A 15,294-nucleotide genomic window follows, 5' to 3' on the forward strand; every position below is an offset into this window, starting at 1 on the left:
AGGGGCTAAAATCCCTCAAACTAGAATCTTGGCTGCCTAAAAACGCTTATAAAACTGTGACACCTGCCATATTGGGACGCTACTAGGTATTAACTCTGCAGGGTGCCCAAGCCTTTGCTGTGACCTCATGCCTTTTGGAAATATTTCCAACTTCCCCTTTGCCTTATTGTTGACATTTATTAGAAATTTTAATCCAGGGTGTCTAAACCAGTGTTTTGGTTAGGTAGTTTTTATTGGTAGTTTTTATTGGTCAAACATATTAGGAGATAGATTCATTTAATACTGATTATTCATGAAAAATTAAAGCCACTCTGCGGAACATTCTAGGGTTTTGTTGCTACACAGCTAAACTGTCATAAAACCTGAAGAAAACAACATAAAATAATAAACAGTACAAACAACAAGCTTCAAAAATTTTAAACATAAAGGCTATTACAAATCAAAAAGACATAAGCAAACTTGTCAGCCAAATACAAATGCACATGTCCAAAAAGGAGTGAGGAGAAGTTAAACTTTCTCTTGTCTGAAAGAAATTAACTGATATGGAAGAGTATAATATGGTTACTCTGCCGATCACCAGACAGCATAGACATTCGAAAACGGTACATTATGTGTGGACAATAATGCATTTGTTTAAAAAAAAAAGAACAACTAGGTGAGATTGGATAATTTCCCAAGTGGTTGAAAAACAGTGGTTGAAAAACAGTGGTCTAAACTATCGCACCCCATTGTAATTCAAAAACATTGTGTATTTGTGCCTGTAGACATGAGGTAAACATGATTCGGACTGTACCGCTTTTACTGATAATTGTAATATTGATTTATTCACAATCGCAAAACAAAACCTTTTACATGATGTTCAATCAGAGCAACCTGTTAATCAAGGTCAGTTTTATTTTGTCCTTAACAATTTGATTTGATCTGAAAATGTGATATTATGGGTGGCCTTTGCTCGAGCTTCTCAGCAAATTCAAAGATATCATCACCTAAACATTTGGCTCATTGAACATTAGATTAGATCTATAGCGACATACTGTAGATCAAGATCACTTTGCACACTTTAAATAACTTCACAATAATTGGAATTTGGTTTCTGCAACTATTGAAATTGGGATTTCGATTCCAGCCCTGCAGCGTACAGTACGAAAACATTCAAATAATTGCTGATAATCAATTCACCTTTATCCCCAATTGAAAACAATGGTTGGTATCCTCCCTTTCACGGCCCGTGTCTGCTCCTGCCTGTGGACTGTGCTGATGTGGGGTTTCTGTTCAGGGGGAAAGCCTGTTTGTTCCGCTGCAGAGCTTTAAAGAAAGACCAGCTCCACATCCGCAGACCCCAACTCTCGCTCTCCCCGTGCCAAAATTTAAAAGCCAAACAACACGGGGGGTTTAATCGTGCCATCGAATTACGAAGACGTGGTGTGTTGTTTTTATACAGCGGATGCAGAAAGTTTTCATACAGACTTACTTCTATTTTGTTAGTATCACTGGCACATTTGTGTTTTACCACAATTTAGTCGCCTTTATGACGTAGCGATCTGTAACCTGGAATGTTCCACAGGGGGGTTTTAAGTTAGAGGCAAGAAATGATCAATTCAGTCATTTTGGTCACACTTCATAGTCATTGTTTTGCCATAATTATTTTTGTGTTGACAGAAAAAAATGAGTAAATAAATACGGCAGGGACAGTAAACAGCAGTTGAACAAAAGCCAAAGCCTGATTTAACTGCTAGATTACTGTGTTGTCGTCTTGTGAAAATGAGGAGGCTTTAGTGCTGTGGGAGTTTGTGTTCGGGAGTGAGTGAGTGGGAGTGACCTCACCCACAGCCTGTTTAAAACACATCGTCCTGCTTGGAGCCTAGTTATTCACAAGCACCAGCAACAAGCAAAGGACTATACTGCCTCAGGTTCCAAAGGTAAGTCTGTCTGATTCGTAAATATCGCAGTTCAACCCTGCACTATTTCAGTTTGATTTATTTATGTGTGTCCTGTTTTGAGCACTTTGTTGGACACATTTCATAAAATGCTGCACATTTTTTTTTTTTTTTATAGGATCACATTCACAAATAACTGTTTTATCATGACAAAGCACTGAATATTATGATAATGATATTGAAATATTTCACTAGGCCATTTCAACACAATATGTTCCATTAAATTGTTTTGTTTGGCTTTTGTTTTTGCAAATTTAGTCAAAAAAACTTCATCAGGATCAAGACTAAACATAAACAATCAACACCCAAACTGGACCATTGCAAGTTTTTTGTTTCAGGTACGCACACAAAAAAGTAATCAAATTAGTACATTAGTATGTTCTTATTGACAGACCTGCCAGGTATGAAATAAACACACAGGTCTGGCTATAAGAAGATAAGATAAGATAAGATAAGATAAGATGAGATAAACCTTTATTGATCTCACAAAGGAGAAATTCACTTGTTACAGTCGGCGTTCAAGAAGATCACTCAGAGTTAGTAAAGTGCAGCTGATACAGAGATTATTGCACATGTTACTTAAATGTTATATGCATATGTTACATGTAAGAACATACTATCATCCAAATCAAATTTGTAAATCTCATTCAGAAGGAAGAGGTCAGTGTGTTTGTCATTTATTGTGGCTTTTTAGAATTGAAATAATGCCACTCCTAATTTTGCGATACATTGTGAACTCATAGGGCGAAAGCGCACTTTGTTCTAAAAACATAAACTTTCTCGCATTAAAATAAAAAAGCATATGTAACAAACTACACAGTGAACCACTAAACCAGGGGTCACCAACCCTATGTCCGTGGGCATCAGGTGCCCTTTGGGACATCCCCAGAAGCCCTTGAGACTTTTCTCAAAAATATAACCGCTCAATTTCTTGCATCTTGGTGTTAAAAATGCAGTTATTTGTGTTCTTGAGACTCAGTGTTTGTTTAAAAGCATGAATTATCACACAGTATACTCAGTCGATAGTCTGTAATTAAACAATTTAAAGGTGCGTTATGCAAAAAAGGTGATATTTGTGTGTATTTGACCTTGTAGTGACCCAGTGGCTGTATGAGTGGTCAGTATGGTGCCTTTACTTTCCATCACAGTGGTCCATATGACGCTCCAGGGTCTATTGTTTGGAAGGTTTTCACTGCTGACGGAGCCTCTCACCAGAAACCTACAAAACAAGTGATCCTGGAGCGTTGCAGGGACCACCATGACCACACAGGTCTGACTATAAGAAAATGCTAATGTTCAAAAAAATTAAGCAAATTGCAGTTGGACATAAAGATGTAATCACCTTTTCTCTGACATAAAGTAAAGTTCTGTTTAATATTTTAACCAAAGAGGTTAGTTTTTGAAGTTAGTTGGTGGTTTACATACTATTTGTTTTCAATAGTAAAACCACATTTTTCCCCCAGGTTTCTTTCAGCTTCAACCTACTTTTTGAACCCCACCCAAAAGTTATGAACTAATGCTTAGCTATTCAACAAGTAAAATTCTCTATTTATCACTTTCTTCATTATCTAATTGTACTTTACAGAGTTGAAGATGGATTACTGGGCAGAACACCAAGGGCATTTGACTGAGTACAACAAGTTCAACACTGTTCCTTCAAGAAGCTGTACACAAAAGTAGGGTAAAAGTCTATTAAAAATGAATTAAGTGCACCTGTTCTAATGCAAGCTCAAGTCCCCACAGAAGTGCCGTTAACTGGATACTTTCCATTCTCTGTATAAACCCTAGAAATGATTAGCAAATCCCAGTAGTTCTCCAGTTTGTGAAGCAATCAGACCAATCCACGTCAAGTCCCTCAAATAAATCCTCTCAATTCCATTTGCACACAGGACTCTTTTCTAATAAGTCTTGTGAAATTCGGTTGCTTGTCTAATACCAAACTGGCGTTGCTTCTAATTTACTGATTAAATGCTTGTATTCATAATAGTGCAAGTAATTAAATTGCCACTGAATTCTATATTGCCTCTGAAATTATTATCTTTTTGCTTACAGCTATCTTGACAGACAACCAGCGCCTCCATTTCCAATCTACTATGGAGATCAGCAACACAAAACCATTCATTCCGGATACTGGCCTTCACGGGACGTCCCAAACTGGACGAACCAAGAATCTACCAGTATGACTTCTTCTCAGAACTTCCCGTTTAGCTTCGGGCATCCAATTCAGCGACATTACAGCGACGTGGGAGAGCAACAGAGACAAGAAGCACGAGACTGGGCCACTTATCAGCTGCAACAAGAAAGAGGAATGCAACGAGAGGGGTGGTCCTACAATCCCGCTCACTGCAAACGGGACCTTTCCAGAAAGAATGAGAGCAATTTTAGGGAGTTGGAAGCTTGGGCACTGCGCTACAGCCACTCACTACCGAGGCGGCGGCGAATAGAGGCAGAGCTGAGGGGCGCAAGGCAAGATAATATAGAAAAAAGAGACATGCAAATGCAATGTATGCAGGATTCAACACAGTGGGATAGAGCGAGAAGGCAACAAGCTCCAAACTATTGTCAAACTACGCCTACCAGCCCTAGTTTCGATGTTAAGGACAGGCTTGGTTGCCCACCAACATTGTACAGTCACCCGCCAAATTACAATGCCCCTCCTTCCTACAATGTCCAATTCAGAAGTGTTTCCGCGCTGCACAAATTTGAAAATCAAAATAAGCTACAGCGAGAGGTGTCTGAAAAGTGGCCGTCCAAAGTTGCGACTGGAGAGCTCGAAACTTTGCAAGTGAATAGGCAACTCGTGCAAGGGAGGTCAAGCAATGAGGCAGCGAAGGTCATTGAGGGTAGGAAGTTCAGGTTGAACAAAAAAGCCGGTGGGATGACGATATTTTGCCTCGTGTCACGAATTGCCGACACAGAGCGCGAAAGTCCGCCAGTGTCGCAAAAGCAAAGCGATGCCGCGCAAGCAAAAAGTGGCGACGTCAGTCAGCCGTTGAAGCTCGCAGACGAAGTCGATTTCAAAGTACAAACCCCGTCGAAACACGCGAGAAGCCCCTACTCGAAACTGCAAGCGATACCGATTTGCCAGGAGTCACTGTCCAAAATGGTGGAGAAAAATGTGGAGAAAAAGGTTTCTGCATATGAAAAGCTTCAAATTAAATTCCCTTTATGGCGAAGACCGAGCAATACAAGCTATACCGAGTCAGATAATGCATTCGAAGCTTGTTTAAAAGACACCTCGGATAGCAACGTGCAAGATGACGAAAACGGCACAAAGTCAAGCCAGAAAGTCGACAAAGACAGTGTGCAAGAAGCTAAAGATGATGCTGAGCTGATGGTTGACACCACATGTGTTGTAGTGAAGATGGAAGTTCTACAAGGCCCAAAGAAGGAGCAGGTTCATTATGTAAGCGCAGACAATCAGTCTGCACAGAGGAATCGTGATAATCCAACAAATCCGCTGGATGCTGGGCTTGCAGGAGACTTCAACACACTGCCAGAACAAGAAGCAAAGGGTAATGCTGTTGACGAGAAAGCACAAAGTGAAAATGCCTCACCAGGGAATTCTAACAACGTTTCGGAAAGTTTGGAAGAACGGGCACAAAGGATATGTGGGCTGCGTGATTCTACAATGATACAACCGCAAGGAGAAGAAGCTTTTGATTTGGGTGCTGATATATTCCCGAAGAAAAATGACAGTACAAATGACTTCGAGAGAGATATAAATCAGGGGGAGCTGCAAAATGTGTTCACAAAAAGTAAAACTGAACATGTGCAACCAGAAGTAGTGAGTATTTGCAAAGATGAGCTCATTGGTGAAGCTGGTGTTTCAACAGAAAACATCAAGGAAAATGGCAACGGTTTGGAAGAAGACTGTAAGGTAAAAATGTCCAAAATGGCAGATAATCTAGAACAAGAATCAAACGGTGAAGAAACTACAAGTGGGCAATGTGAGGAGCCATTAGAGATCGATCAGTGCACTGATGCCTCAGATAATTTGGCATTGACCGCAGAAGAAAGAGACAATGAGGTATTACCAACCCAATATCAAAGTCCACTGCATGACAGTTTGCAAAATGGCGTGGGACGAGTTGAGGTCGACGCAGATCCCCAAGTCTTAGAAGTCTATGAGAACAACACCATGCAATCTAGTTTGATTGGGGCAAACAATGGAATTTTGTCAGATGATTCTAATGACAAAAATCAAGACCAAGAAGCTACGGACAAAGTCATTGAAGGAGATCTTGAGCAACAAAACATGGTCGAGAAACTTGTAAATATTAAACTGGGTGAATCGTCTAACCTAGAACTTGAGCCTAGTCAAAGAGATGAGGTTTCTCGCAGCAATGATGGTGAAAAAGACAGGGAGGAAATGGTACAAGTCAGTGCAATTGAAACCTTGCAGCAATCGGACAGTGGTCAAGTAGAGGCCATGCCAGCTCTAGAAATATTATCAGACAGTGAGAAAACACTGAAAGCTCACGATGAAATGGATAACGCAGTCGAGCCTGAGTGTGAACCAAAAGCTGATGTTTGTTGCGCGAAAGAAGACATTAAAGATATGGATGCTGCCACCAGTGATTTTGAGATTCAAGAAATAGCAGAAAAAGTCATTGAGGTACATGATACGAAAGGAGGAGAAAGTAATGCGATTAAAGATACAACCTGTAGCAAAGAACAATTAGCAGCAATGGAGCAAGCGCAGGCAGACATTTTGGCAACATCAGATTTTAAAGATCAAGAGCAAGAAACTCAGCTAGACTTGACTGACGACTTGAAGGAGCATTTCCAATTTGGTTGCCATGAAAAGGCTCTTGTAAAAGAAGAGGGACTTTATGATGAAGGCAACATTGAGAAAAAGTTACCAAGTGTAGATGTACATGAAAATCAGGACGACAAACCGCAACCTGTGAGAGATACACAAGTAGAAGCACCATCAGAGGATGTTGAGCAAAGGCACGACAAAGAAGATGCAGGCAGTGTGAACGAGAAAGGTGCAGAAGATCAGGCTCCTTCCATAGACGTGTCAGAGCCAGACAGTCCAAACACTTATTCAGAAATGTGCGAAGAGTTCAGGCTACAAAATAATACGGAAGATGATCAAGAAGAGGATGAAATGTGTACAAAAACCAGCAAAACACTGGAAGTCATTTCAGAAAAAGCTCATACATTGGATAAGCTGCACGATGATGAAAAAGTAGAAGATGACGAGAGCGTTCAGGCGCAAGAAATAGCGGGTGCAACCTGTGTAAAAGAGGAACCTGAAGCCTTTTCGGTAGGAGATGATGAACGGGGAAAAGAACCCAAAATCCAGAAAGATACAGATTTAAAGGGGCAGATTTTGGAGGAAATAGGCTTCATAGATGCGTCAGATTTCAAAGTTCAAGATTTCGACTTGCAACCCTGTGAATTGGAAGACGCTACATGCAAAAGTAGCACGACTGAAGAAGAGTTGATTAAAGATAATTGGAAAAGCAACCCAGATGCAAGAATCTGTCAATCTACAAATAAAGACATTAGTGAGATTGGTTTAGTTTGTGACCCTAAGCCAATTACAAACAACAGCACCGCCATCTTGGACAGGTCATCTTCCTCAATGGATCCCTCACTGAAGTCTGTTCCTCCGACTTCTACGTGCGATAGCAATTTTGAAAATGCTAGTTGCGGTGAAGAGGAGAAATATCCCAAGTCATTATGGGACGCGGTCAGTCGTATAAGGAAGCACACAGCGCCTGACTCTGAGAACGAAGAGGAAGAAGTCACGGACAGTTGGGATAGAGAGAGTTTCGCAGACAATGTAGTTGGTTATGAACATGTATTTGATCAAGGTTATATAGATATTACAGAGGGGATGCAAACAGACCCATATTGTGAAGGTCTGAATATGCAAGATGACACGCTTTCTCAATGTAGTAACAGCAGTCAGGGGTCAGATGGAACGATTGTGGATGATGAGCTGGGAGTAATGAGTAATACTGAATCTAAGGTAGTCTGCTTTTAGAATCAGGGCAGCGATGAGGAAAAATGTGAAAATGAGCCTCAAAATGGAGAAACAGTGAACAAAACAGGTCAAAATGAGGAGATGAGAGTAAATGAAGATGCAGAGACGCCAGACGAGATCAAGTTGTAGTTGTTTAACTGTAGGCATCAGTTGTATGTTTAAATTATACACATTAAAAAAAGCATTATCTTAGATTATGTAAAGCCCATAATTCTCATCAAGCTGCTTATTGATCCTACCCATGAGTTTCAAATGAAGTAATTTTTAAAAGTCAAAAATCCTACTAGTAACATATTACTACATTTGCATTGTTCAGTCACTCACAAGTGGCTATCATCTTCCAAATTGCCAAAACACCAGTGTTAATTTCATCGACTAAAATATTTAGTCTTAATTTTAGTCAAAGTGATATTCTTTACGACTAAAATTGGACTAAAACTAAATTAAAAGTTTTTCATGAGACTAAAACTATGACTAAAATGTCCAGATATTTTAGTCGACTAAAATAAAACTAAACAAAAATGAAAAGGAGAGACTAAAATCATCCAAACTTCTATTGACCGTCTGAAAGAGCCTCAGATCATGTAAATCCTCTGCCAAAGGATCAGCTCTGAGCTTTGTTCATGTGGAGCAGCTCCATGAAGCAGAGGAACAAGATTAAATATGATTAGAATAATAATTCAGTCGACTAAATTTACTTGCAATTTTAGTCGACTAAAACTAAAATTGAAGATATTTTTTTTGACTAAAACTAGACTAAAATCGAATTACATTTTTGTCAAAAGACTAAGACTAAAACTAAATTAAAATATGTTGTCAAAATTAACACCGCAAAACACACTGCCTGAAAAAAGCTAAATTTTGTATTGATGGACTGTGTAACGCCTTCTCTCCGGCACATCCCAAAGACTCTCAATGGGGTTTAGAGTGTTTGGCCAATCCATGTGTAGAATTGATCTGTCAAGAAATATGCCGGTGCCATCAGGGAAGAAGAAATCCACTGATTGAATAACCCGGTAGTTCAAGTAGTCAGCTGTCAGTCTTGTGTTGTTGAACCCAGTGTTAATTTTGACAACATATTTTAATTTAGTTTTAGTCTTAGTCTTTTGACGAAAATGTAATTCGATTTTAGTCAAAAAAACTATCTTCAATTTTAGTCTAGTTTTAGTCGACTAAAATTGCAAGTAAATTTAGTCGACTGAATTTAAGACAAATTTAGTCGACTTTGGATTGATAATATTCATTATAATCATATTTAATCTTGTTCCTCTGCTTCATGGAGCTGCTCCACATGAACAAACCTCAGAGCTGATCCTTTGGCAGTGACTTTACATGATCTGAGGCTTTTTCAGACGGTCAATAGAAGTTTGGATGATTTTAGTCTCTCCCTTTCATTTTTATTTAGTCTTATTTTAGTCGACTAAAATATCTGGACATTTTAGTCATAGTTTTAGTCTCATGACACTTGACTAAAATTAAGACTAAATATTTTAGTCGACTATATGAACACTGGTGGAACCTAGACATGACTTACTGCTGCATCCCCAGATCATAACCAATTTTATGCAATAATGAAATCAAACATTTGAACAGTGAGATCCAGGTGGCCACTTTCTTTTGGTCAGGCAGTGTATATTTTGAGTAGGGGCCAAAGATGCACGTCTGATTGGAGTTTTTTTGTTGTTTTGCTTTTGTAAGGTCTTTCTCATGGCAAACATTAACCCAGTGCTTTCCAACCTATTACAACAGTGCCGTTTCTCAACCCTCAGTGAGCATGTTTTTCATTCAAACAAAGAAAACACATGTCGCATAATGATCCTACGACCCCATGGGAGCAGTGCCCAACCCGAGTTACTGTAACTGTAGCATTTCTATGACTGTCTATACTTTTTTTCTTTTTGCAGTGACAGTGAGTTAAATGAAAGCTTGTTGTATTTAATGTATCTAATGTTTCAGTAATATCACAACACAGAGTTAATACTACATGTGATTATGTGTTGTGGAATTGTATCCCATCTAACTATATTTTCAGTGTGTAGCAAAGTACCTAATGTTATGAATAAATAAATGAGCTAATTTTCACACATCATGTTTTCTCTGCAAATTTAAAGTCAAACTCAGGTGCAGATGTTGTACAAATATATTTCAGATTTTAAAGACAAAACGACTGAAGAAAACTTACAAAGTTCATATAAAAAGATTTCAGGAAATATTTTCACTTAGGAGGCTCAGTTCACCACTTTCAGACAACCATTTGTGGCAAGAAAACATGCCTGACATTTTCTTCGAATGGGGTCGATATTCAATACTGCGCACAATATGGCGGAAATACTGCATACATTTTGACACACTACTACAGCAAGGTTTATATACTTTAACTTGTGAAAACCAGTGATTTTTTTCCCCATCTTAACAGATCATTTGCGCTTAAATATAGGCAATAGGGACAAAAAATCTATTTGTCTTGAATATTAATTTCTATCATCTAAGAAATAACTTTTTACCTAAAGAACTCACACCATAGAACATAAATAAAGTGAAAGCAAATTGAAAAGTAAATAAATATCAGCAATCTACACTTGTGTGGGTGAACTCAGAGTTATTTTTTTTATTTTTTTTGCTATGTTGTGATATTTAGCGCTGGTAAATTTGTCTGATTTAAGTTTTTAGAGCCACATGAATAAAGTACAAGGAACCAAAACTACTACAGCACCAGGTGTCTCCGTCTCAGAAAAGAAGTTACAGCAGCGTTCGTCAAAGCTCGTCATGGGGTATGTTCAGGGCATGGTCACATAGATCTGTAAACACAAGTCAATTACATTTTCACGATCAGATTCATACTTTAAAAAGGTAGCTTATGTAGGAATTGCTTACAAATATTTATGAAACTAATTTGCCACCTCCATTGGGTTCTGAGCCTCCAAATGAAGCAGGGCATGTCTTTGTCCACATACAGGTCCTTCTCAAAAAATTAGCATATTGTGATAAAGTTCATTCTTTTCCATAATGTAATGATAAAAATTAAACTTTCATATATTTTAGATTCATTGCACACCAACTGAAATATTTCTGGTCTTTTATTGTTTTAAAACTGATGATCTTGGCATACAGCTCATGAAAACCCAAAATTTCTATCTCAAAAAATTAGCATATTTCATCCGACCAAAAGAAAAGTGTTTTTAATACAAAAAAAGTCAACCTTCAAATAATTATGTTCAGTTATGCACTCAATACTTGGTCGGGAATCCTTTTGCAGAAATAACTGCTTCAATGCGGCGTGGCATGGAGGCAATCAGCCTGTGGCACTGCTGAGGTGTTATGGAGGCCCAGGATGCTTCGATAGCGGCCTTAAGCTCATCCAGAGTGTTGGGTCTCTCAACTTTCTCTTCACAATATCCCACAGATTCTCTATGGGGTTAGGCTTGAGGGTGTCAATGATGGCCTTCTGGACAGCAGTCAGGTCGGCAGTCTTACCCATGATTGCGGTTTTGAGTAATGAACCAGGCTGGGAGTTTTTAAAAGCCTTAGGAATCTTTTGCAGGTGTTTCGAATTAATGAGTTGATTCAGATGATTAGGTTAATAGCTGGTTTTGAGAACTTTTTCATGATATGCTATTTTTTTTTAGATAGGAATTTGGGGTTTTGATGAGCTGTATGCCAAAATCATCAGTTTTAAAATAATAAAAGACCTGAAATAGTTCAGTTGGTGTGCAATGAATCTAAAATACATGAAAGTTTTTCAATTTTTATCATTACATTATGGAAAAGAATGAACTTTATCACAATATGCTAATTTTTTGAGAAGGACCTGTATACAGAAATTACGAAGGCAACGCCCAGATTGAGATGCCTTGTGTGCTCATGCTATTTATATAACGTACACTCCCTTTAAAGCAAATGCTAGAACACACCTGTTCTCTTGCTGCAGAGATGGTCTTTCACGTTTTCCAATTCATGAGAGAAAAACTCAATCAGTTCATCTTCATGTTGCTCCACAATCGTTTCACACTGAAGGAGAGGAAGCAAAATGTTGCAGTTAGAGACTTGAGAAGCATGTGTGGAAGAGGAAAAAACATGTACTCCCGTGTATAAAGCATGTTAATGGAATTTGAAGTATCTATTGTTGCTACTATAACCATACTTTCAAACTATTTTATCACATTCTATTGTGTATAACGATAATATGGAGATAGCGAATGGCTCTACTAAAACTGAAGACTTTACTGATGAGAAATGTGGCTCACAGCAAACTTCAGGCCGGAGGTGACTCTGGAGTCCAGTTTGGCCTCGGACAGGTCGAGACTCTCTCCGTTCCGGGACTTGACTCTGACGTAGGTCTTTCTCTCAGTGGAGTCGTCCACCACCTCCCCGTAGTCTTCCATCCGCTGGCACACAACCTCCATGAGGTCCAGGAGGTTCCCTTCAGAGCGGGCGAGAGGGATCTGCAGTGGACAACATACACAGGAGAATTCAAAACTCTTATATATTGTAACTCTGATATATTATTATACTATAGAGTTTTGTTTAGTTGAGTGAAAAGATTGAGAACCATTGATTTAGAAACCATAGGGAATTTAAGGCATCGTTTTATGGCTGGCAATATTAAATTAATCAGATTTTGTGGCAGTGACTATAACCTCCATATTATACCTGAATCAAAATATTTTGATGAAGGGCTAATTTCAGGAATTACAGTGGTTTTGGTAGGGCTGTGCAATTAATCGAAATTCGATTATGATTTTGATTAAAACAGTAAGCGATTACAAAATTATTATTATTAATTTCAATATTTTTTTTCAAATTTGCTTTTATTTTTATTTTTTCAATTTTCTTTCTTTTTTTTTTTTTTTTGCAAAGCAGACTTGCGTTATATTTCAGGCCGCTGGGATTATTTTCCCTTCGCTTTTCACATGCCACGGCTCATGCTTTTGTCTGACATAAAAACAAACGGCGCTGTGTGATGATGTCATCAGGCCGCGCTGCTCAGTTTGCTTGCGCAGGTGTGAGGGTTGGCCAGCAGGGGGCAGGCGTGAAACAGGGACCTCTCTTTAATCACGGCGTACTTGAAATCATTTGTACTTTTATGACTGTCCAGAAAACATAAAATATCATCATAGTGTTTTGATTAATAAATAAATAAAATAAAGATCCTTTTTTTTAAAGGCAACAAATAATCGTTTGAATAATCGTGATTTCAAATATGACAAAAATAATCGTGATTATTATTTTTTCAATAATCGAGCCCTAGTTTTGGTCAATTGCTGAACTAAGCTTCTGTTCAAACAGCGTTAACTAGAGCTGAGAGATTTACTTCCAACAGAAAAGCAAAGGGAAAAGATCTTTCAAGAATAAACTTTTGTTTTTTCTTCGAGAACATTTTCCATCCATTTCCCAGAGATGGATGTAACGGGCAACCCTGTTAAAACTATTTATTATAAAGGAAAACTGAAGAACAATGGGACATTGACAGCCTCTCTAACCTCTTTGATGGACTGGCTCCCGTCTGGGTTGATCCTGAACGACCCGGTCTGGACCACCTTCTTAGGGTCTACCTGCGAGATCGCCCACTCCATCTCATCCACCAGCGCCCTGCAAGCTGAGAAGGCAGCAGAAGAATCAGAAGTCTAGCATTTTTGCGCACATAACAGATTTAAACACTAAAAATGCGCTCACCTCCGCATCTCGTGTCCTGCCCTTGCCTGGCTGCTTGGTTGACATTGATCAGAAGGCATAAAAGCGCGCATTGAGCCAAAAACAAGAGCGCTTCTCTCATCTTTTCACCTGAATGCGCAAGACAAGTCTAGAATTCAAAGCAAAAATACCAAGTTTCGAAGTCCAAAACTCTCTCCAAACGCTCGAACTATTTGACAAATATGAGTCACGACAATCCCGCTAATTTGACAATTTATTACTGAACTTTACAAGCTCTGAATTAGGGTTTTGTGTTGCACTTTGCCGATGTTGTTGGACGTCCACGCTGATGAAATGTGGTGACGTAGCAACGTAAGGAGGAAGACCAAGCGGAAGTGAGTCGGATTAATCAGCGCCCTCGTGTGGAATGGAAGGAGAACACAACACCTCTACATCATTTTCAATAGGTGAATATGGGTAAAGTGAGACACTTTTTGAAAATTCAGTTTCCACCTCATTTTTGGTTTGGAATTAAATGCGAACGTCTTTAATGTTACATATTTTTAAAAAGCTTTAGATGTCTATTTTACATCAGTGGAGGAAAAAAAGTCAAATGTTTAACATAGAAGTTATAATTTTACCTCAAACACAGGTTGGTCCAATGATAAATTTTTCGAGGTGCTATTGGTAAAGTGGGACACTTGTAATTGGTAAAGTGGGACACTATTAAAATGGTATTTTTTGTATTCAAAATCATTAATATTATTGTAGCAACTACTTTTTTGAATATGTGAAGAGGTTATGAATAATAATAACAGAGAATGGTTGTAATGGTTGTTCTAACTGTTGTGTGAGACATATGCCCATCATGCACCTGTGTCTGATGTGCAGCCTGTCCTGTCAGACATGTTCCAGTGTGGGATAACTAACCGGGACCTTTGGTATAAACTGAAAACAACAGTGACAGGACAATGGAAGAATAATACTGTAAAGTGCCTTCATCAGATTTACTTTTGTTTATAAATGAGTGAGGAATAATATGAAGGACATGCCCCAAAAAACACATGTTAATCTGTGAACTCAGGCCACCTTTGATTGGTGAAGTAGGAACAAACATATTTTCAAGATTTGCAAAGAAATATATATAGCCGATATTAAAAACTTTACCCATTGTCCCACTTTACCCATATTCACCCTATGTAAATGTTATGTCAATCAAAATCACTATAAATATGTACATGTACAGATGTAACAAAGGCCAAATGAGTATTAAGTGTGCATTGTTATTATTTCAACTGTTATGTATGAAACATCGAGGGTTTTGTTTCTGAATGAAAAGAACATTACATCTAAAGTTTGTAATGTTGTTTGAAGTTTTCATTTTTGAGTCTAAAGAGCATGTGCAACATTGCTACATGATTTTACAGACTTTACAAAACCTTTTACCAAATCAGCACTTACTTGTAAAATAAATAAAAATATTTTATTTAACAACTTTCTCCTTATTTATTCAAATGTTTCTGGTCAAAAGTTACAAATGTCCAAAACACAAGCACGACATTTTCCCACAGTACAATAACTTTTCTACATACTGTACATTAGTCAGATCATTTTAGTTCAACAATAAAATATCAAATACGATTAAATACATGTGCTTTCATATAATTTAGAATAGAAAAACTTGTACATCTCAGGACAGCAGTTTCCCATAATAGTTACCCAACC

The 15,294-nt window shown here is 38.3% G+C and overlaps 1 protein-coding gene across 1 annotated transcript; it reads right to left on the bottom strand.

Annotated features, from left to right (window-relative positions):
* Positions 1 to 10,119: 10,119 nt before the first annotated feature.
* Positions 10,120 to 13,920, bottom strand: cnpy2 (canopy FGF signaling regulator 2). Its single transcript, XM_079582370.1, has 5 exons — positions 13,612 to 13,920; positions 13,419 to 13,534; positions 12,183 to 12,380; positions 11,850 to 11,946; positions 10,120 to 10,736 (listed from the first exon to the last, which is right to left on the bottom strand). The coding sequence occupies exons 1-5, from the start codon at positions 13,709 to 13,711 to the stop codon at positions 10,693 to 10,695; spliced, it is 555 nt and encodes a 184-aa protein (XP_079438496.1). The 5' UTR covers positions 13,712 to 13,920; the 3' UTR covers positions 10,120 to 10,692.
* Between the last annotated feature and the right edge of the window lie 1,374 nt (positions 13,921 to 15,294).

The sequence above is a fragment of the Gobius niger genome, assembly GCF_951799975.1.
Source record: "Gobius niger genome assembly, chromosome: 24".
NCBI lineage: Eukaryota > Metazoa > Chordata > Actinopteri > Gobiiformes > Gobiidae > Gobius > Gobius niger.

What these genes read in the sequence shown, in the direction of transcription:
- cnpy2 (XM_079582370.1), bottom strand. Translation starts at nt 13,711, where the DNA reads ATGAGAGAAGCGCTCTTGTTTTTGGCTCAATGCGCGCTTTTATGCCTT. An exon ending in GGAGCCAGTCCATCAAAGAG is followed by an intron (nt 12,381 to 13,418) that starts GTTAGAGAGGCT and finishes TGTCCACTGCAG; the next exon opens with ATCCCTCTCGCCCGCTCTGA. An exon ending in CCTCCGGCCTGAAGTTTGCT is followed by an intron (nt 11,947 to 12,182) that starts GTGAGCCACATT and finishes CCTCTCCTTCAG; the next exon opens with TGTGAAACGATTGTGGAGCA.